The sequence below is a fragment of the Leptopilina boulardi genome, unplaced genomic scaffold (genome assembly GCF_019393585.1).
Source record: "Leptopilina boulardi isolate dan_hultmark-lab unplaced genomic scaffold, ZJU_Lbou_2.1 LbouV2_310, whole genome shotgun sequence".
Classification (NCBI taxonomy): domain Eukaryota; kingdom Metazoa; phylum Arthropoda; class Insecta; order Hymenoptera; family Figitidae; genus Leptopilina; species Leptopilina boulardi.
In genome coordinates this window covers 604,371-626,001 of record NW_026137875.1, presented here as the reverse complement: position 1 = coordinate 626,001, position 21,631 = coordinate 604,371, and the positions used below count along the sequence as shown (strand labels likewise).

General features: G+C 26.9%; 1 protein-coding gene across 15 annotated transcripts in view; it reads left to right on the top strand.

Moving 5' to 3' along the window:
• LOC127283719 (neprilysin-4-like) overlaps nucleotides 1-21,631 on the top strand; it is a 59,023-nt gene that overhangs the window by 6,845 nt on the left and 30,547 nt on the right. Inside the window, exons 6-18 of one of the 15 annotated variants that reach the window (XM_051308760.1) lie at nucleotides 27-287; nucleotides 1,276-1,389; nucleotides 1,573-1,714; nucleotides 2,763-2,880; nucleotides 3,445-3,535; nucleotides 4,671-4,844; nucleotides 5,719-5,819; nucleotides 5,920-5,996; nucleotides 7,293-7,344; nucleotides 7,460-7,527; nucleotides 8,869-8,978; nucleotides 9,055-9,222; nucleotides 9,671-10,374. The exons of 4 other annotated variants lie outside the window; for them this stretch is intronic. In XM_051308760.1, the coding sequence (XP_051164717.1) occupies nucleotides 27-287; nucleotides 1,276-1,389; nucleotides 1,573-1,714; nucleotides 2,763-2,880; nucleotides 3,445-3,535; nucleotides 4,671-4,844; nucleotides 5,719-5,819; nucleotides 5,920-5,996; nucleotides 7,293-7,344; nucleotides 7,460-7,527; nucleotides 8,869-8,978; nucleotides 9,055-9,222; nucleotides 9,671-9,829 (1,635 nt within the window). In that variant the 3' untranslated portion in view covers nucleotides 9,830-10,374. Of the gene's footprint in view, nucleotides 1-26; nucleotides 288-1,275; nucleotides 1,390-1,572; nucleotides 1,715-2,762; nucleotides 2,881-3,444; nucleotides 3,536-4,670; nucleotides 4,845-5,718; nucleotides 5,820-5,919; nucleotides 5,997-7,292; nucleotides 7,345-7,459; nucleotides 7,528-8,868; nucleotides 8,979-9,054; nucleotides 9,223-9,670; nucleotides 10,375-21,631 lie in introns of those variants that run through there. 10 more of the 15 variants (XM_051308754.1, XM_051308767.1, XM_051308765.1 and 7 more) reach the window with 10 other exon arrangements.

Sequence of the window (21,631 nt, the reverse complement as noted above, 5' to 3'; positions counted from 1 at the left end):
CACTTATAATTTTCATTAAATTGTAGATTGATCAAACCAGTGACATCCGAATCGAATTTGCAAGTTTCATTAACAAAGAAATTAGTTATTATCATAAACAATTTATTTCATACAATTCTGAAGTAAATAATTTGGATAAAGTTGATGATGCTAATCCTAAAGAAAAGATTTTTATGTCTATATTAAAATTCATTTCTGCATATTCAGGATCCGAAGGAGGAAGGGACGAAAAAGAAATAATAAATGACATAGAAAATTTAATTGAATTTCATTCTTCCTTGGAAAAGGTAATATTCGTATATTATATTTATTAATGCTGAGAAAATTGCTTTGGTCGTACCACCAACAGAAATTTTGTTGTTCATACCAAATTTTTCTGTTTTAATATCTAAACATAATTACAAATTATTTAGGGTCATTTGGGGTAAATGTAAACGGATTTGCTTAGTTTCGACAATAACGTAAGTTTTTTATTTTAAAAAGCAATACTTTCGGTTTTCTACTGCATGAACTTGTTACTTCACTTCCCTAGAAACATTTTATGAGGTACAAAAAAATATTGATTAACTTGAATCGCTTAAAACTGACTGTTTACATTTACCCCGAGATTTTGAAATTTTCACAAAATTCGGGGTAAATGTAAAAACCCCTGTAGTTTAAAGAGGTTTAAGAAAAAAGTTATCCCAAGTATACTACTGTGTAAAGGGATGTAAAAACTGAAAAAAAATTCTTGGTAGATGTAAAATAATTGAACCAATTGATTGATATGCAACATATAAAATAAGCAATCATTACCATAACAAAACTAGTAATGTAAAAACTTGAATAACTTCAATAAATTTTAATAGATTTTCATTCAACTTGGTGAAAATAAGTTTTTAAGGTTGCTGAATAAGATGAAATTAAAAAATCAAAGTCAGCTTTTGTTAATGGATTCATAAGGAATAATTAGAAATTTTAATTTGAATTTGTAGTTCATTTTTATTCAAATGCGAGACAAAATACTGAAACAGTAAAACTTTGATTTTCAATCTTTCATGCATTAAGCGACAAATTGGAGTATGGCTTTGACAATTGTCGAAAAAAAAAATTGGCAATACTCAGAACCTGTTGCAGGTGAGCTGAGGTTAAAATATTGGGGTCGAACTTAATTTTAAATCTGTAAATTAAGCTGCAATATCTGCTGTTTACATTTACCCCTTGTTTACATTTTCCCCAAATGACCCCAACGAATTAAAAATTAAATTACTCTTAATATTAATTAATTCTTATTAGATTAAAACTCCTGAATATGAAATAGATGTAATGGATGTGGGAAATAATAAAATAACGATTAGTGAATTTCAAAAACATTATAATCGTAAACAATCTGGAAACACGAAATCAATGGTAAAAAATATATTTACTTTTTATTAATACAGATATTTAGATGCATTATAATTTTTGGTTCTAATTCTTATAAAAATTTTACCTTAAATTAAATTTTGAAGATTTAATTAAAACATTGTGTTTTCTTACTATTCTTTTGTTGTTTTTAATGATGTTTATAATTATATAATATATTGTTTTTAGATAAATTTGCTCGAATTTATTCAAGTTTTATTCAAAAATTCTGATGTTGTTATTGATGAATCAGAAGAAATATATGTAATAGATAAATATTTTTTTGACAAATTAGGTCAGCTTTTAGAACAGACACCTGAAAGAACCATTGGTGCGTATTAATATATTATAATAAAAATTCAATTTATTCATTAATTGGATCAAAATGAGTAAAACAAATCACATGAAACACTTTTCATGTACGATTTTTATTTTATCTATATGATTTTTGATAGATCATATGAATATTGTAAATTAAAGATTTCGAATTAAACTATAAGAATATTATTTGATTAATTTCAAATAGTTTTGTTTTTATATGAATCACAATATTTTAAAATTTGGTACTCAGAGTTTAGAACATATCAAAATGCTATTATTCAGCTGTTAAATACTTAAGGGATCTTTAAATGACAATCGCATTGATTGAACTATTCATTATGTCGAAAAAAATTTAATTCTAATTATTTCTGAAATAAATAAAATTTTTGAAAAATGTTTATGAGGATAAAAATGTATTCATAATTTTTATAAAAAAACATCAATTTGAAAATTAGATATAAAAGCGTTTCAAGTGGATGATTTCACTTACATTTTGACCCAATTAATTAAAATAAATCTTAAATTAAGGGTATGTGGGAACCTTCCACGTGACCTAGTATGGGAAAATGTGTTTTTGTAGTATCCATCTAACTCTAAAATGATAAGATATTTTTGTCTAAAATTTTGAGGGATGATAGATTTGGGTACAAGAAATCTCGCTGTTCTCCGAAAAATACATAATTTTTAGTTAAATTATTAAAAAATTAAGTTTAAAAAGTGACATTTTTAAAGGAAAATGGAAACAAAGATGGCGACGCATACACAGACGTTGCTTGAGTGTGTCAGTGCTCCAGTAAACAGCGCCAATTCGAGCGAGTGGCCGCTGAATGAACTTCTATTATATACATATTATTTTACGATTTATTGCTTTATTTTTATTATTTTTGCATTAAGATATAGTAAATTAGTAGAATGGCGTGATTCCTTGTACCAAACAAAATCATTTCTCCAAAATTTTAACCCAAAATTATTTTTTATTTCAGAGAAAGTTTGAAATCACATAAAACGTCATTTGCCCACATACCCTTAAATACATATAGAACATAATTTTGTTTCAGTCAATTACATTCATGCCAGATTTATAGGCAGAGTCAATGCATACTTAGACAAACCAACAAGTCAAATCCTTCCCGAGATTTTCAGTGTTGTGAAGGGAGTTCCCTTTGGATCAGAAAGGTTACTAATATTTTTATTTCTAATTAAATATATCTTGTAAAAATTAATAACTCATAAAGTCCAGAAAACTGTACAAATTCTATAAGAACCCAGTGCGAATTAAGAAATGAAATTCTTTGGCATTTAATTATCGCCCTATAAAAACATCACTGAACGTGAAAATGATAAACATTGATTTTAAAACACTTTTTTCAAAATCGGAAAAAATACCAAGGATCCTTATATTATAAATTTCTTAAATCCGAAAGATTGTTCAAATTCATACAAAAATGCGATTGAAAAACGAAAAGTAGGAAAATAATATAATCATAGGTTCATTACGCCCTGCCGCCGTTAGATGGCAGAAGCATGCAAGAATTATTTGGCGTAAATATTATTTTTTTATTTAAATAAAATAAAAATCTATTTAAAAATAAATACATATTTATTCGGCTATGAGACAAATATACCATTTTTCTGGGTGTAATATCTAGGGTTAAAGTCAAAATTAATATAATTTAATTAAATTTATATAATATATGTTGCTTTTCAACTTTTTTGAAATTGAAATTTTCAAATCGTTAGGTGGGAAATATGTATAAATAATATGCCTCTCAAAAACGGAATATCTATGGAATTTATGAAAAGTCAAGTTCCTAATGTAACCATACAAACTGTAAGTTGTATTTTTTATTTATTATTAACAAAATAAAGTATATAAATGGGGCGTTCCATGACAAACCAACATATCGTAGACTGTGACATTTTTGATTTGGCTCAAATTTTTTTTACCATTTTTTACCCTCCAAAAAAGAGCTTCATGATTTTTTCCAAATTTCTTGACTAACCCAAAGGGAAAAAAAATACAACTGGCGCAATTTTACAGGCTTAATCAGTTGTAAAAAATAATAGATTGAATCAGTAAACAACAGAAACTTATATACTGATATCATCACTCTCTAAATTTTAATCAGCGGAAAATCGCTGATTGGGCAGCTATAAGTATGCAGCTGATTCAAGCAGCGTATATACATTGATATACACTATTTCATCAGTGTATATACGCTGTTTGAATCAGCTGCATACTTATAGCTGCAAATTAGCGACGTTTTGCTGATTCAAATTTAGAGAGCAAAAGAATGCACAATTCTAACCCGACAAATAATGATCCCAAAGTCGACCCAACTTCAAATAGGTAGTAACACCTATCTACACTGATTCAATCAACTTCTTTTCACAACTGATTAAGCCTGTAGTACACTTTCCATTGATTGCCTATTTTAAGCCAAGGCGAGGCAATAAAAATTGCTTTGCGCCAGCACTGACAGACAACACTGCGCCAGTGCTGGCTGGATGGACTTCACCAGCGTTGATACATGTTATCATTTCAGCTTCCAGCCAGGACTGTCTGTCAGTGTTGCCAGTGTTGGCGCAGTACTGCGCCAGTTGTTTTTTTCCCCTTTAGCTCAAGCTAAAAGTTTTCGTGTTCCCGAAAATATTCAAGTACTCGAATGAATTCGAGCATATTAAACGTTCAATTTTTATTGTTTTGCAAAATTTACTAAAACAAACAATCGAATATTCAAATTCAATTTACACAAGTACTCGAATTCACTCGAGTGATTGAAGTCACTCGTGTACTCGAAATATTCGGGTACTCAAAAACGTTCGAGTACTCGAAAATTTTCTAGCTTTTTATATAGCTCACCTTTTTGCACACCTATATTGGTTTGGCATGGAACTCCCCAAATACAAATAATTTTTATTGAAAAAAGGTGTCATACTTCTATATTAAATTCTTGTTGGAATAGGCGAAAGAAATGGCTGAAGAAATACGAAAAGAAATTAATACCGAAATTTCAAACTCCAATTGGATGAATAATGAAACCAAATCCCTGGCAATGGACAAACTCAAGTTAATGGAATATACAATTGGTCATCCAAAATGGTATTCGTCATCTGATTTCAGCGAGAAATATAACGGGGTAAGAAATTTAACAAATCAAAAAATTCAATGAACTTTTTTTTTAATTGATAAATAAAAATATTATAGTATATCCGAGTAAAAAAAATAATTGGGAGTAAGCGAAAAGAATTGGTGGTAACTTAAGCTGAATTCGGTTTGGCGAAAAAACCGAATTTGAACGTTACGGTGAATTATTTTTTTCTTACCGTGAATTCTTTTCTCTTAAACATTTGAATTGACGTTTGTTTATTTAAGTTTGCATTATAAATAAATTTATATAATAAATGTTTCGAAGTTGAAAAAAGCCAATTTGGAATAAGAAATATATAATATTTTAAAAAGAAATAAAAGCAAAGTGTGACAGATTCACCGACAATTTTATCAAGTGTGTAGTGTTCATGTGATAAATTTACCATATGAGTATACTACTCACATGGTAAAATTGCCCGTGTAGAAATTGCTCTACCAGGGTTGTGTTTACGATATAGTTTTACCTTAATTAAAAGTTCCTTTTTATTTATATTAAATATTTTGAATGTTATAAAGACTTAAACATCAATAGTTTGTATTGAGAGCTGATTTTCTATTTGTTTTTACTTAAAAATTTGAAAACATAACGTATATTTTTCTGCTTCAGAGCGCGTCACATATTAAGGTTTTCATCGCCAAGAGTAAAATAGGAAATAGATAAATTTCGAAATTGAAATTAATGATTGGACGATAATCTTTCTCATTTGTTCTGCATAGACTCGAATTTATTCCGATTCTTTTATCTATTTCCTACTTTAACCTCTGTGTGATTATAAAACAGCCTCTAAGAAAAGTTGATGATTGTATATTTATAATTGTTAATTATTTAAAAAAAAATTATTAAACAATCGTTTCTTTTGCAGCTTAAAATTGGACCAGATTATTTTGATAATGCAATTCATTATTTCAAATATGTTAAAAGCAATAGTGCAACAAATTTTAGAAAACCATTCGACAAGTATAAGTACGATATTATAAAATATTAATTTCTGTCTTTTCCATTACAAGTAATTAGATTAGGTTATGTTACTGTACAACATAATTTAAATAATGTATTCTTACAGATGGGAATTTCCACCAGTAAGAATATTTTCACCACTAACATTAAATGCATTCTATTATACCCCAACGAATACTATTAGTAAGTTAAAAGAAGTTTATAAAATATTAATATATTATTTTAAAACTTTTTTAATATATGTGCCATTCCATAAGTTTTTTTTTATCACTTTTCGGAGTAACCTTTCCAAATTAAATGGAACATTTTTTTATAATATTTATTAATATAAAGGTCCAAAATAATCACTTTTGAAGTAAAAACAATTGTTTATTTAAAAAATACAACAATAAATAATGAAAAAAGTTCATTTTTTTTCTGCACCACCAAATAAATTGGTTTAAAGATCAAAATGTTTTTTACTACGCTAGTGTAATGAGCTTCTGCTCAATAACGAGAGCGACAACTGCCGAAAGTCGCGCGCAGCGTTAGCAGACGTTTCACAGTAAATAAAATACAAAAATTTAAACAAACATTGTTTAATCAATTGTGAGTTAACTATTTCGAATCATGTCATTTTTCTTGTGCGGTATGAAAGCTATAAAAATAAGGAAAATTTTGTTCTTTAAAACAATATATTTGGTGGTGCAGAAAAAGAGTGAACTTCTTTCATTATTTATTGTAGTATTTTTTAAATAAACAATTGTTTTCACTTCAAAAGTGATTATTTTTTACCTTTATATTAATAAATATTATTAAAAAAATGTTCCATTTAATTTGGAAAGATTACTCCGAAAAGTGATAAAAAAATCTTATGGAATGGCACATATAATATATATATATACCCGTACAGCACCGAAACTTCCCTGAACCTTGACTGAACCTCGCTTGACGAGGTTCGGGAACTTAAGTCGCGAGGTCCAAACGAGGTTGAGTTAATGTTTAAATGTCCGCGCATAATAAAGGTCAGACACAGAGGTTGGCTGAATATTGGATTTGAATTTCTGTTAAATATTAAAATTAATGATTCTTGGCATATTGTGAGGTGATATTTAAGGAAATTACAAATTCAAGATTTGTTAAATGTAATCGTTAAATATTCTGGAAATTTAGAAGGAGCATAAATACGGAAAAATAAAAAGAAAGCAAATGAATTTAAACAACTATTAAAAATTGCCAAGAATCTTTAATTTTAATATTTAACAGAAATTCAAATCCAATATTCAGCCAACCTCTGTGACTGACCTTTATTATGCGCGGACATTTAAACATTAACTCAACCTCGTTTGGACTTTGCGACTCAAGTTCCCGAACCTCGTCAAGCGAGGTTCAGTCAAGGTTCAGGGAAGTTTCGGTGCTGTCCGGGTATATATATATATATATGTATATATTATGCTGTAAGTAATTTTTTTTTATTAATAATATTAATTTTTTGAAAAGATATTCCAGCTGCGCAGCTTTTAACTTCTTTCTTTGATGCGAATATTCCACTGTGAGTATTTTTATTTATAATTACGTAGAGAATGGTGAAATTTAAGAATTTTTTAGTTTAAACATTTTATTTATAAAATCAATTATTATTCTTATTATTCTGTTTATTTCAATAGTGCCTTAAATTATGGTTCAGTGGGCTACGTTATTGGTCACGAAATGTCTCATGGATTTGATGCCTTTGGTAATTTGACATATATATATATATATATATATAAAATTTTTAATTATTTGAGAAATTTCAGATAAAATGATCAAGACCTAAATTGCACAATGATTTGGATCGCCATTATTTTCTCCAAAACCCAATTGAGTATATATCTAACTGTCAAAAACTTATTTCTCCGAATACTTATGTGACCGAAATTCCACTGATCAGAATACTTAATTAACAAAAACTCCACTAGTCAGAAATGCAAATTTGGGAATTTCAATATTCGGATAACTAGAGATTCGGTAAGTTTATTATTTGGACAAATGGATATTCGGGAAGTAAAATATACTGACAAATACAAGTTTGGGAAGATGAATATTAAGACAACTGAAATATTGGGAAGTAAGATATTATGATAAATTTAAATTCCGAATGTTAAGTATTTTGACAAATAGCGATTCGGGAAGTTAAATATTCTGGCAACTGCAAATTTGGAAAGTTAAATATTTTGACAACTAGAATTTCGGCAAGTTCAATATTCTGACAATTAGAATTTGGAAAGTTAAATATTATGAAAAATGAAAATTCGAGAAATTAGATATTCTGCCAACTGGAGATTCGGGAAGTTAAACATTTGGACAAATGCAAATTTGGTAATTTCGATATTCTGACAACCAGAATTTTGGTATGTTAAATATTATGACAAATGGAAATTCGGAAAGTTATAAATTATGTAAAGTGGAAATTCGGAATGTTAAATATATTCTGACAAATTTCAAGTTCGGAAGTTAAATATTCGGACAGATAGAAATTTGTTAATTTCAATATTTTGACAAATGTAAATTCGGAAAGTTAGATATTATGACAAATGAAAATTTGGGAATTTAATTATTGTGACAAATAAAGATTCGTAAAATTAAATATTCTGAAAAATAGAGTGTTTGAAAGTTACATATTTTAGCAAATGGAGATTCGGAAATTTAAACATTCTGACTATTGGAGTTTTTGTGAATTAAGTATTCTGATCAGTGGATTTTCGGTTACATAAGTATTCGGAGAAATAAGTTTTTGATAGTGAGATATTCTGTCTATTGGGTTTTTGAGAAAATAATGGCTACCCAATGATTTTTAAAAGCTCTTTTAAATAATAAATATTATTCTTATACTCAACTTGATTTTCATTTAAGGTTTTATAAAATCAAATGTACGTTTTATTTGTTTTTAAACGCAGTTTTTTAACATCAGCTAGTCTATAGATGATTTTCTCTGAAATAACTCTTATGTATATTGCATAATAATATTTTTTATTTTTTATTCTTTTCTTAATCTATATTAATTACTGTTTTTTTAAAAAAATATATATCATATTAGGTCGACATTTTGATGGAAATGGAAATGTCATTTCTTCGTCGTCAGGCGAATTGATTCGTGAATATAAGAAAAAGGATAATTGTTTTGTGGATCAATATAATAATTATAAAGTAATTGAAATTTAATTAAATATATTATTGAAACAACTCTTTGAATTAGATAATTATTTTTTTTTATGTAAAATAGGTAGACGGAAAAGAAACTCGAAATGAAAATTTTGCTGACGCTGGAGGATTAAATGCAGCTTATGGTGCTTACAAGGAAAAAATTAAGAAAGACAAAATTAAAGAACAAAGTTTACCAGGATTAAAAAACTTAGATTCAGATCAATTGTTTTTTGTTGGTTTTGGTGTGGTAAGTTAAGAATTTCACTTTCAGATTATATCTCTTTATATACTAAAAAAAGATCTCGCCGCCGCCACCGTTGTTTCAAGAATTTATTTATGGTTTTAGGTTTGTTAGTATTATGGCCTTGATTTTAATCTCAAACCCAGCGATCTCTTGATCTAGAAATTGACCTGATTTTGAGGTTATGTTAGCCGATTTTAACCCCAAACCCAGAGTCCTCTTGACCTAGGTCCTCAACATTTGACCTTGAATTATGAGGTTATGTACCCTTACTTATTGAAAATTAAGATTATAGCCTTGGTTTGAGATTACAATCGACAAACATAACCTCAAAATTAGGTAAAAACTCAGAGCTAAAGTACGAACGTAATCTCAAGAATTCTTGATTACGTAGGCGGTTGGCGCGCGATATGTGATGTACTACATAATTAATACATTTTAATTTGTTTAATAGAATTATTGTGAGAGTGGAATACCATCGTACTTAACGTCAAAAAGTTCTGATACTCACACGGAAAATCCTTCGAGAGTAAATGGAGCCGTGGCAAATGTAAAAGGATTTAGTGAAGCATTTAAATGTCAAAAAGAACCAATGTGTTCACTATGGAATTGATTAAACTAAATTTTATCATTATCATGTAATATATAGAATGAAAATTATGAAGAACTTTAGATATAACATTGTAATGCTAAATCTAACAACCAGGAAAATGTTTTTTTTTAACTTAAGGAAGATACGTAAACTCTAATTTATTAACTAATTTTTAACAAAATTTATACTTTTAATAATTGAAAAAATCTTACGATTGTAGAGAATGTTTCATTTTTAAAATAAGCTATTGTTTATAAAAATTGCAAGTTTTGTCTGTTTTGATAGAAAAAAAGACAAAAATGTTAAAACAAATAATTATTTATCAAAAAAAATTTAATTTAACATAATTTTTCTCGAAAAGTGTATAACTGAATTTTCTGAAATTAATTTTCATTAAATTTTTGTTTACGTTAAAAACAATTTTTCAGTTTTTAGGGTATGTTAGGACCTCCATTTTTTCTTAAAGTAATCCTGTTTGTATCAAAGAAATTTGTGCATTTACAATACGTTTAAACAAAAATTTATTTATTTTCTTTTTTCATTGACTTAAAGAAAAATTTCTTTATTTGAACGCAATTTTTATTCAAATTTATGCGATTAATTTATACTCGAAATTTACCATTGTAAAATTATACAATTTGCACTTGTTTATAACCTGATAAATTATTTTTTTTATTTAAATATGTTACAACTAAAATTATATATATAAATAATAAAAATATTATGTTTTACACACAAGAGGAAAAAAAAATCTATTTTTTATTTCCCGATTTAATTCTCATTCCATTATTCCTTATAATAACAAGATCGGTTACTTTATATTGTTAAAAACTATGCATTTTTACAAAAGACCTTGAAATCGATTCATGAATATTACAAATTTCTTTATTTAACGGCATGTGGGAAACTCCCACGTGACCTAATATGGAAAAATGTGTTTTGCGAAAACCAAACTTTCTCTAAAATGAAAAAAGATATTGGGCTAAAATGTTTAGAATTAATAGAGAACCTTACTGCAAATTCTCATGAAGGATCTTATATAGGATCTCACATAAATTCATATATTAAAATCGATTAAAATCCACATAAAATCCTATGTGTCATGTAAGAAATTATATATAGGAAATTAAGACATGATTTAATTTCGCATCCAACGAGGAATAAGTAGATTGTTAATAAACAATTGCAATGTTAACTAATTGTTTATTAACAATCTACTTATCCAAAATACTTCATATAGGGCTCGTTGGAGCGGAATTACATTAACTTTCAATTGCTAACTTCAAAAAAATTAATTAATTAATTAAAAATTTTCGAGTATTGTGATTATGAATTGACCTTAAATCTGCTGTGACGAAAATAAATAAAGGTTAGTTTTTTTTTTTATCTCCAACCAAATAGTTTTATATTCAACTGCACACTATGAAGAATTTTTGATTTTCTCTTTCTTAAAATTCATAGTAAAATTAATTTTATTACTTAAAAATTCAGTGCAGTGAAGAAATTGATACCAATTTAGGTACTAAAAAGTGATGACAATTTTCGAATCATTTTCAAAAAATTATACCAATATTTGGTTTAATTTAATACTAAATATTAACGGCATGTGAGAGAAACCCACGTGACCTAGTATGGGAAAATGTGTTTTGCAATATTCCAACTTTCTTTAAAATGAAAAAAGATTTTAGGCTAAAATTTTGAGGGTTGATAGATTTGGGTACAATGCACCGCGTTGTTCTCCTGAAAAAACTTAATTTTGCGTTAAATTATTTAAAAACTAATTTTAAAAAGTGACATTTTTAAACGACAATGACAACAAAGATGGCGGCGCATACACAGACGTTGCTTGAGTGTGTCAGTGCTCCAGTAAACAGCGCCAATTCGAGCGAGTGGCCGCTGAATGAACTATGAACATTATTTTACTATTTATTGCTTTATTTTCATTATTTTTGCGACAAATTATAGTAAATGAGTAGAAGAGCCATATGCTTTGCACCTTCCTTTATCAAGTCCTGAATATTTTAACCCGAAATCATTATTTATTTCAGAGAAAGTTGGAATCCACAAAAAAACGTCCTTTGCCCACATGGCCTTAAATCAAAATGTTGCATTCAAAAATTATACCATCATGAAATTAACAGTGATCTAGAACGTTGGCTCAACTTTAAATATGTAGCATTAACAATACGCTAAAAAATAATGAAAAAAATAATTTTTTATATAACGCTCCATGAGAAAAAGGACCTTTAAGGTAAAAATTGTTAGGTTATGCTCAGTGATTGTTTTAGCTTGATTAAATGTTCATTTTTAATTGTATATACCTAAAATAAAAAAATCAGTTCTTATTGAATATTTTTGTTCTAATGAAAATGGTTTGTATCTCTCTATTTATTTATTGAGATACATGTCTTCACAGTCCATTAAAAACCATAAATGGGAAATGAAATGTAATAAAAATACGAACTTAAATTTAAATTATATTAACTGAATATTTCCTCGAAAACTCACTATATCTGAAAAATTTTATCTCTTCGGTACCTTTTGACTCGGTACTAATGACAATTTCATTACATTGATTTATATTATCTACATAGATAAATAATAGTAAATTATGACATTGTAAAATAATGTAAGTACACTGAAAGAAATTTTTCGTAATTACTGCCATAATTCTTCCTGTTTCTGTCATATCGTATAACTGAATTAACATGGAACTGTTACTGCCATACAGTTTGGGTAATCCAACCAAACGAATAGTACATTCAAAGAGCAAGATGTCTGAATCAGACTTCACATGGATAATCTGTCGTGTTTACAAAAAATTTAGGTAACTGCAAAAAAATCGAAAAATGAGTTTTTTATATCGTTGGAATCGTGGAAAAAAGATACACCTGTTTATTCCAATTTTTTTTAAAAAATTGTTAATATTATTAATAATAATTTTTGCATAAATAATTGAAAATACTGGTAACTGCAAAAATTGATGAGTGATAATTTGAGAAACTTAGGTAACTGCTATAAAAATTGGGGTGTCTTTGGGTGTTGTGACGTATTTTGTAGGTCGTGATTTGAAGAACTTAGGTAACTGCACCAGTGCAGTGCCTTAGTTTCTCAAAACACGGACCTCATTTTTCGAGCCCTCGTCGCATGGAAAAAGGAGGATCGTAATTTGAAGAGTAACTGCAAAATCTTAAACATTTCTTTAAAATTACAATGTTTTTTCTGCAATTAATAATTTATAATAACAATAAATAATAAAATAAAAAACTCCAATACTACTACTACTACCTAAATAATAATTTATCAATTATTGAAAAATTAAGTATTAATTTTAATAAATAACATAAAAGCATTAATAAATTAAGAAAATGAAGTAATATTCAGTAATAACATTTTTTATTTTTATGATAAATATATTTACTGCAGTATCAATGGTCTGTTATTTTTTTTTGGAACGCCTTATTCTGATTTAATACCTACAATAATTTGACTTTAATATTGTATAATTAAAATAAATTCAATCATATAGTTTAATATTTGTAAAAAACAATAATTATAATGATAACTTTCGCATCTTATTAAATAATTACACTTTATTATTTATTATTTTTTTTTATTTATTTTTATATTTTATTTTATTTCATATAATTATTTAATATATTTTTACTATTTTTTAATTTAATTTAATTTAATTTTATATTATTATATTGGAGAAGTTTCCCTAAGTTTCCTTATAGAAAACTAAAATTTGGTAAGTTTCTGATAGGGAAAAATGCAGAATTCTGGTTAGGTCCTGACGTTTTTGGTGACGCTTGTTTTTCTCAAAAATTAGTTTTAATGGTTAATAGTGAGAAGAATAACAAGATCCCTATGATTGCCCTTTGAAAACTTTCAATTTAACTTTTATTTAACTTTCAGTTTTTGATTAATTATAATTTCAGGTTATATTACTATATTATTCTTTATAAATAAAATAATTAAACTGTAAAAAGAAAATTTGTAGTTTATATAATTCATTAGAAAATATAATGAATTTAAATTATTAATAATGTGAAAATAATTTTAAATATGTAGCAATCAATTCGAAGATATTAAAAAATAAAAATGTCTTATTTAATGGTAAAATCTCCTTGAACTTTGAGAAATTATTTTGTATGATGTTTCTGTAATACAAAAATTATTTTATTAAACGTTAATATATTACCATATATTAACTATTTAAAATATTTTAATCCCAAAAATACAATTTTTTAAAAAAATTATTAATATACTCTGGCACATGATAACAAAACCATTTACTATTTTCGAGTTGTCAAAATCTGAGCAGAATAAATTTATATGTGAAATCACAAAAACAAACAGAAGAAGTTTTCCTGCCAAAAATTGATTTTAATTAATCATATTATTCTATTTGCTGCTCTTTTTTTAAGGCCTACCCTTATAATGTTATTTTTGTTCCTTAATAAATATATATGACAGTCATAATTTTATAAATAAAAAAGAGTATATATCAAAAAAACATTAAGGTGAGATTTTAAATATTTTCTTGACAAAAACAATAAAATATTTTGTTTATAATTTTCTCTTTTACAAATTATTGATCGAAAAATTAAGTAAAATAGTTTTTATGCAAAAATATGTAAACATTTAGATAGAAAAATATTTGTTCTTCTAAATCGTTGTTTAGAAACGTTGTGAACCTCACTAAAGTAATTTATTAATTATTAGACTAACTATTTGATTTCAGCACATGCACAAAATAACAATATTCCTGGTAGCACAATATAAAAATCTTAATTGTAAGTTTCGTGTTAAAATGATACTGGTCCAAATTTTCTACTATTTATAATAAATAATATAACCTTAAATTATCATTCAATAAAAAATCCGCATTTTTCCACATCAGAATCATACAAGTAATAGGGAAATATTACAAGGCCCTTACGATTTCCCTATTTAAGTTTCTCCTCGGGATACAATATTTGACTCTAATATTGTATAATTAAAATAAATTTAACCATAAAGTTAAATTAAATTATTAAATTATTATTTAATATATTTTTACTATTTTTTGACAAGAAAGATGAAAATTCTTATATATTCCCTGTAGTTACCTAAGTTTTCTGTGCGACGACCCTCGAATCAGCATACCGGTAACTATATTTTTAATAATTTATTGAATGTTTAAACAAATACAACATTTATTTTTACATAATTAAAAAGAATAAATTTAGACGAATCGAATGAACAAAACGGCATTTAAAAATTTTAATTAGGCTTTGCGGTACATATCAATGAAGTTTAAACAGTTTTTCGCGTTTTTCTCGAAATCTTTCATTCTGCAGTTACCTAAGTTTTTAGAAAATACAGCAGTAATATAACCTAACTTACCTACCAATTTGATAGACTGTATAACCAATTCAACCAGAAATCTCAACCATAAGTTTATGGTTGAAATTTCGATAGCATTTCTTTCCGTGTATTTATGTAATTACAACCTTAGAAAATGTTTCAAAATCACAGCAATTTTTAAGGTCATAATTATGATAGTAATTGCAATCATAAGTCACACAAAAAACGAATACTGAAACCGTTAACATCTTAAAATCAAAATGCCTGGAAACTAGCGTAATTTTTATCTTAACTAGCGCCTCCGTCTCCGTTGCTTCTATTCTTTGTCCATTCAATATAATTTTTAATTTATGTTTCATAATTTATTACAATTACTTTATTGAATATTTAATAATATTGTTAACAAAATGCAAAAAAGCATGTAATTAAAGAGAAAGTTTCAAACAGAAAAATAATAATCTATTAGGGTAAGTCCGGGGGAGTTGGCCATAGTTTTTTTAAAGGCCTGTAAAAATAAGAAGAAAGTGATTTATGTATTAACATTTATTGCTAATTAAACATTGAACATTTAACTTACAAATAATAATAGAAATGATAAATTTTTTAAATGTAAACAATCTTAAAATTAATATTTTTTAAAAAACACGTTTGGCCATCTCTCCCGGAATGTACGGGGGAGATGGCCATATACGTACGGGAGAGATAGCCAATACTTTAAAATCATTCTTTGGCTTTTTGCTTTAACAGAATTTTTTATTTAAAGTGATTAATGTCTTCTTTTCTTCTACTGACCACATTTCGAACATTTATCATTAAATTCAGTGCAATTTTCATGAAGCCAAAGGTGACAATCATCGCACTGAATCCAGTCTTCTATAAGCGCTCACTGTTTGTCTGTCTCACCAACACAACAAGTCTACAAGGTACTTTTTTGAGATATCAGAATGGTTTCCAATTTATTTTGGGTCCTGAACACGATCCCGGGTTTAAAATTGCGTATCACGTCAGGATTTTGTGTAAAGTGGGGGTAAAGTCTCCAAAACCCGTGTTTTTGAGGGTTTTTAGTATTTTTTTTCTCCTTAACCTGACGTAATAGAGACTTCTATATAGGCTTAAAGTAAAGCTTATATCTTACACTTTAAGATTCATATACGCAAGAAAAAAAAACTTGAAATTTTAAATAAAAATTAGGTTCAAGTCACCTAAAAAGATTTTTGGGGTATTTACCCCCATTTTTTTCAAAATTTCAAATTTTTTTAATCCTGCGTAAATGAGTCTTAAAGTGTACGATCTAAGCTTTAATTTAAGCATATATAGAAGTGTCTAGCACGTCCTGGTTAAGGAATGAAAACTCTCAAAAACACTGTTTTTGGAGACTTTACCTCCACTTTTATTCAAAATCCTGATGTGATACGCAATTTTGGAACCCGGAATCGGGTTCAACACACAAAAATACATTGGAAACCACTCCGCTATATATATAAAAAAGTGTTATTTTGAATACCTGTGTTATGATTGTTTATAAACGTTTTTAAGATTTAATTACACACTAGTGATTATTTTATTTGATCATATTTAAATTTGAAAATCTTTGTTGGAGTGTCTTGTTGTAACATATGTCATAAAAATGTCATTTGCCACAGAATTAATGTTTTTTTTAGCGAACACACGAATCTCAAGGGTGCCAATAATTAAACAGTATGGCTATCTCTCCTAATGTCAGGAGACAAATTGACACAACTAAAATATAAATAAATAAATAAAATTTTTGAATAAATATAAAATTATGACAAAGCATGGGTCATGTACTTTACAAAAAAAACATGAAATTCAAAATTATTCTATAAAATAACATAACACCAGTGAGAAACGTAAACTCATCACTTTTTTCCGAACTAGTCAAAATAATAAATCAGATTTTTACATACTTTTTCAATATTTTTCGTCAAGTTTTTTCTTTTAATTGTGTTTTGCCACAAAACAAAGCGAACTAATCTTTAATGAGCGATACCTAGCAGCAAATTCTATAAAATATTTGAATTGGCCATCTCTCCCGCATGGCCAACTCCCCCGGACTTACCCTAGATGGCCAAAAAACACTCCAAACTATTGTTGTTATGTTAATGTTAATTAATTTAATTAACAAATTTAAATCAATATTGGCACATTTATAAGACTCTAATTACAAATTTATATAATAATTAAATTTGTATATAGAAAACAATCAATTGACATAAACGCAAATTGACATAAACTGTTTATCAAATCGCTAATAAATAAGGTAAAGTCGATTTGTTTTCTATACAAATTTCATGAACTTTTGACTCCCTACCCAATTGATTGGGGTACAAAAGTTCCAAAAAATAAGTTCCAACCCAAAAGTACCAATAGATAAGTTCCAAGAATAGTTTGTTCCAAAAGTACATAAGTTCCAAAAAGTAAGTTCCTAGAGAAAAGTTACAACAGAAAATTTAATAAAAGTTCCAAAAAGTGTAAAAATATTTAAAAATGTAAATTGTGACCAATCGCTCTTAAGAAATCAATAATTTCATCGGTTTGGATGCGTTGTTGATAATTTGAGACTATATTGAAAATTCTATCTTCTATATGTTGTTGACGATCTGTGCGGTTATTCTTAATTTTTTGCCCGAGACTAAGTTGCGGCAACATGCGTCGCCATCGCTAACAGTAATTGCTCGAGCATCACACGTTTTTTTATTTTTGCATCTCCAATACACAGATTTCGCCTCCGAGTGTTTGTAATACAAAAATCCATCCACTTCTAAAACACCAGTTCTACCTTTTCTTATTATTTGAGCCATTTCAATAAATCTATTTCTTCACTTCAAATTTTTAATTTTATTTAAACTACACTTTATTTTACCAAGAGATGTTATTCACTTTAAATTTGACACTAAAATGTTCCTGTAAAAACAACTGAATGATGCCAATGAGATTAGCTGAGTATCGGTTTGCACTATTATTATTGTTATTTTTTTTTGAACAATTTTGGAACTTTTAATACTTTGGGAAAAATGTCTTTTGGGAAAAAGAACTTTTTGGAACTTTTGACTCCCTACCCAATTTGCTTATAAGGGACAAGGTAATGGGTTCAAATCCTAGTGACATCTCCCACCAGTAATTATCGCAGAATAATTTCGAAAATGAAATAAATAGATTTTTTTTATTGATTCACGTTATTTAAACTATATAAAAACAAAATATAATCGTTTCCTATTTTTTAAGCAATAATTTTTGTCTATTTTCAAAATAAATACGTCTGCATTACCTACTTTATCTACCTATGTATACCTATCTAGAAACTGAAACTTCTAATTCATTTAGTGGTAGATTAGTTACAGATTGAATTAGTAACTTTTAACTAATTCACAGTAAACGAATCCGCCCTATTTGAATTAGTTAAAAATGACTGTGAATTAATCAAAAATGACTATTTCAGACTTAGAGAGTATAATGAGTCACTCTCATTTCTCTATATTGAAGTTAATCCCACAATAAAATATAGACAAAATTTTCTTATAAGTACACAAATCACTACCAATTAACAAAAAATTTTTAAATTTCCATGACATCAATCTTAGTTTTCATGTAAAATGTTTCATATCTTTTATTTGATAACTATATATGAGTAACAATTTTATTAGACTTAAAATGAATGAAATTATCAGAAAAGTGAAATGTTGGGTAATCTAAGACACACATATATATATGACTCGATTTTAGTAACAACGCGATGAGTATAATGTTGAATTGAACTGTTTTAAGAGGTTCCATTAAGAAAATTTTTAATTATTTTTTCCCATAATTTATTTATTTATGGAACATGTTCGATATTTATTATTTGTAAGTATAATGAAACATTTCATTCTAATTTTGTGCATTAAGTTTAATAATAATTAATCTCTTGAAATTTTTTGGTGCAAATTCTAGATAAAAAAAACTGTTTTTTTTTAAATATACTTATTGCTTTAATTGTAAAATTATAAAATATTATTTTGTAATACTGCGATGGAATTACTAACTTTGATATCAGAAAGTATATGATTTTTCATAATAAAATAAATTAATTATCCAGATAATTTTTTAAAATTTTTCTTTATATTTTGTGAAAATTTTTAATTCATTATTTATAATTATTTTTATTTTAACATGTTCTATATTTTTTTAAAATATAAAAATGATAAACAAATTAAATTGATAAATTAACTTTTATTGTTTTAGAGTTTTTGCCGTCTACTTAATAATTTCGTCAAAAATAAATAATGACAATATTCCGGAGGTTTGTGAAACCAAAGAATGCCATTCATTAGGTAAGTTTATTATAATTCACATTGGAAAATTAAAACAAATATAAGATAATAAGTACCAGCAATTATAAGACGACTTTTCAGCTAATTTTTGAGATTTAGTGTATATTTAAACAATTATTTTAAGAAACTAATACGAAATTTTTTGCTGCATTAGAAAGGTAAAAAAGTTGTTAAGGAAGTTCTCTCGCAAACAGAAATGACGAAGAGTTAATTATTAAACTTGATAAACTGATAGATAATGGTTTAAAGAAGATGTAGTTAAATTTTTAGAAGTCTAGGTGGATTTTGACAAAAGATATAAATAATTTTCTCTTTTCACATTTAACACGGGTTCTTATGGGAAATTGAATTTTTTGGTCTGAAATCTCAAATTGTGAAAAATCTGACGAAAAGATATTACTGGAACTTTATATACATAAAGTTTAATAGCCAATGTTCACTTACTTTTAATAAAATTGATCAGACCTGGCTTAGGAGACTCACAATTAATTATTTTGTCTAAAAAAACACTGTATTTTGACAATCAGAAATTACTTAGCACAACGCTTGGCAACGTTGCATCTTGTAGGTTAGGTATAAAAAAAACGCGAAATTTGAAAGTAATATAAGTAGTATATACATATAATAGTATATTCTTCAAAGATTCATAATAATGAATAATAATTTGAATTTTCTTATAAAAAATTAAGATTTTTAAAATAATAAATTATTATTATTATTATTTAACGAAAATAAATCAAACAATAGCAGACGACACGAAACGGAACGGGGGAAATATAATCCAACGTTGCCAAGCGTTGAGCTAGTACTACGTGATACAAATGAAAACTTAAATGGGCATTGATTTGACTGACGTTGGAGGGAGAGAACTTCCTTAAAACAGTGCTTTTAATATCATTTTTATATTAAAATAAAAAATTATTGATAAAATTGTAAATAATAAATTTGTACCAATTATGAGACATGAATTTTATGATGCACCTTTGTCCCATAAATGCTGTAATTTTTTGTACGAATGTAGATATATTTGTAGTCTGAAAATGATAATAATTTTTTTTTAAACTAAAAACACTTTTTTATTCAAGGTAATATTATTTTCATAATAATTTAATTTATTTCAATTATTTTATTATAATTTAATAAATTTCATTATTTTAAAAAAGCGTGCGCTATTTTGTCTTGGGGCAATCAGATGATTTCAATTTTCAACTAAATGAAGGTTATGTTCGTTTCTGATTCATGACAGCTGCAAACATTTACAACAAATAAATGCTTTGCAAGTGTATATTTATTGCATTTAAGTAAGTTATGCAAAATATATATGTGGAACAATAATTTAAGGTGATTTTCATAAAATGAATATTGATTTAAATGCTGTGGAAAGCAAAGTTCATGTTTTCTTACATTCGATTTTTTCGACCATCGAGATATTTCGATACATTTTCATGTGCTTTGCATGCACTGTCTTTTTTAAGAAAGGAAACTAGATTAAGTCAATTTTAGGACTTAAAATCATACATTCAAGGCTGAAATTCAGTAAAAATGGTTCTAATGCTAACGGTTTATTTAGTCAAAAGTGAACTGAAAGTAAATATTATTTTTTAGTGTGTTCAATTGTCCATTTAGAATGCCAAGTAGAATACACCCTACTGAAAATCCCTGTACAAGATCTTGTACAATTTCCTGTACAGGATCAGCAACTGAACTTGTACAAGTTCTGACCAGTTCCTGTACAGGAAAATGCATACGAATTTGGAACAAGTTCATGTGTGAGATCTTGTACAAGAAAGATGCTTGTACAAGAAAATGTTCATGTACAATTTCATGTATAAGTACTTGTACATGAACACGTCCATGTTCTTGCACAAGTTAATTCATGTTTTTCTTTACTAAAAATTAAAAACTTCAAAGGCTGCGCAATAGTTTATACTTTAACCTTTACAGCTGCGCAATAGTTTTTAGCATGCATGAGTTACGAATCTTAGTGGTTAAATATTATCAAAATCTTAAATTTTATTAAAAAAAAAAATTTTACAACTATACATGTGCAAGAACATGAACGTGTTAAAGAATTTTCAAATGATATAAATTAAAATCATTGAAATTATAATTAGTAGAAGTTTTATTTATCAAAATTTTA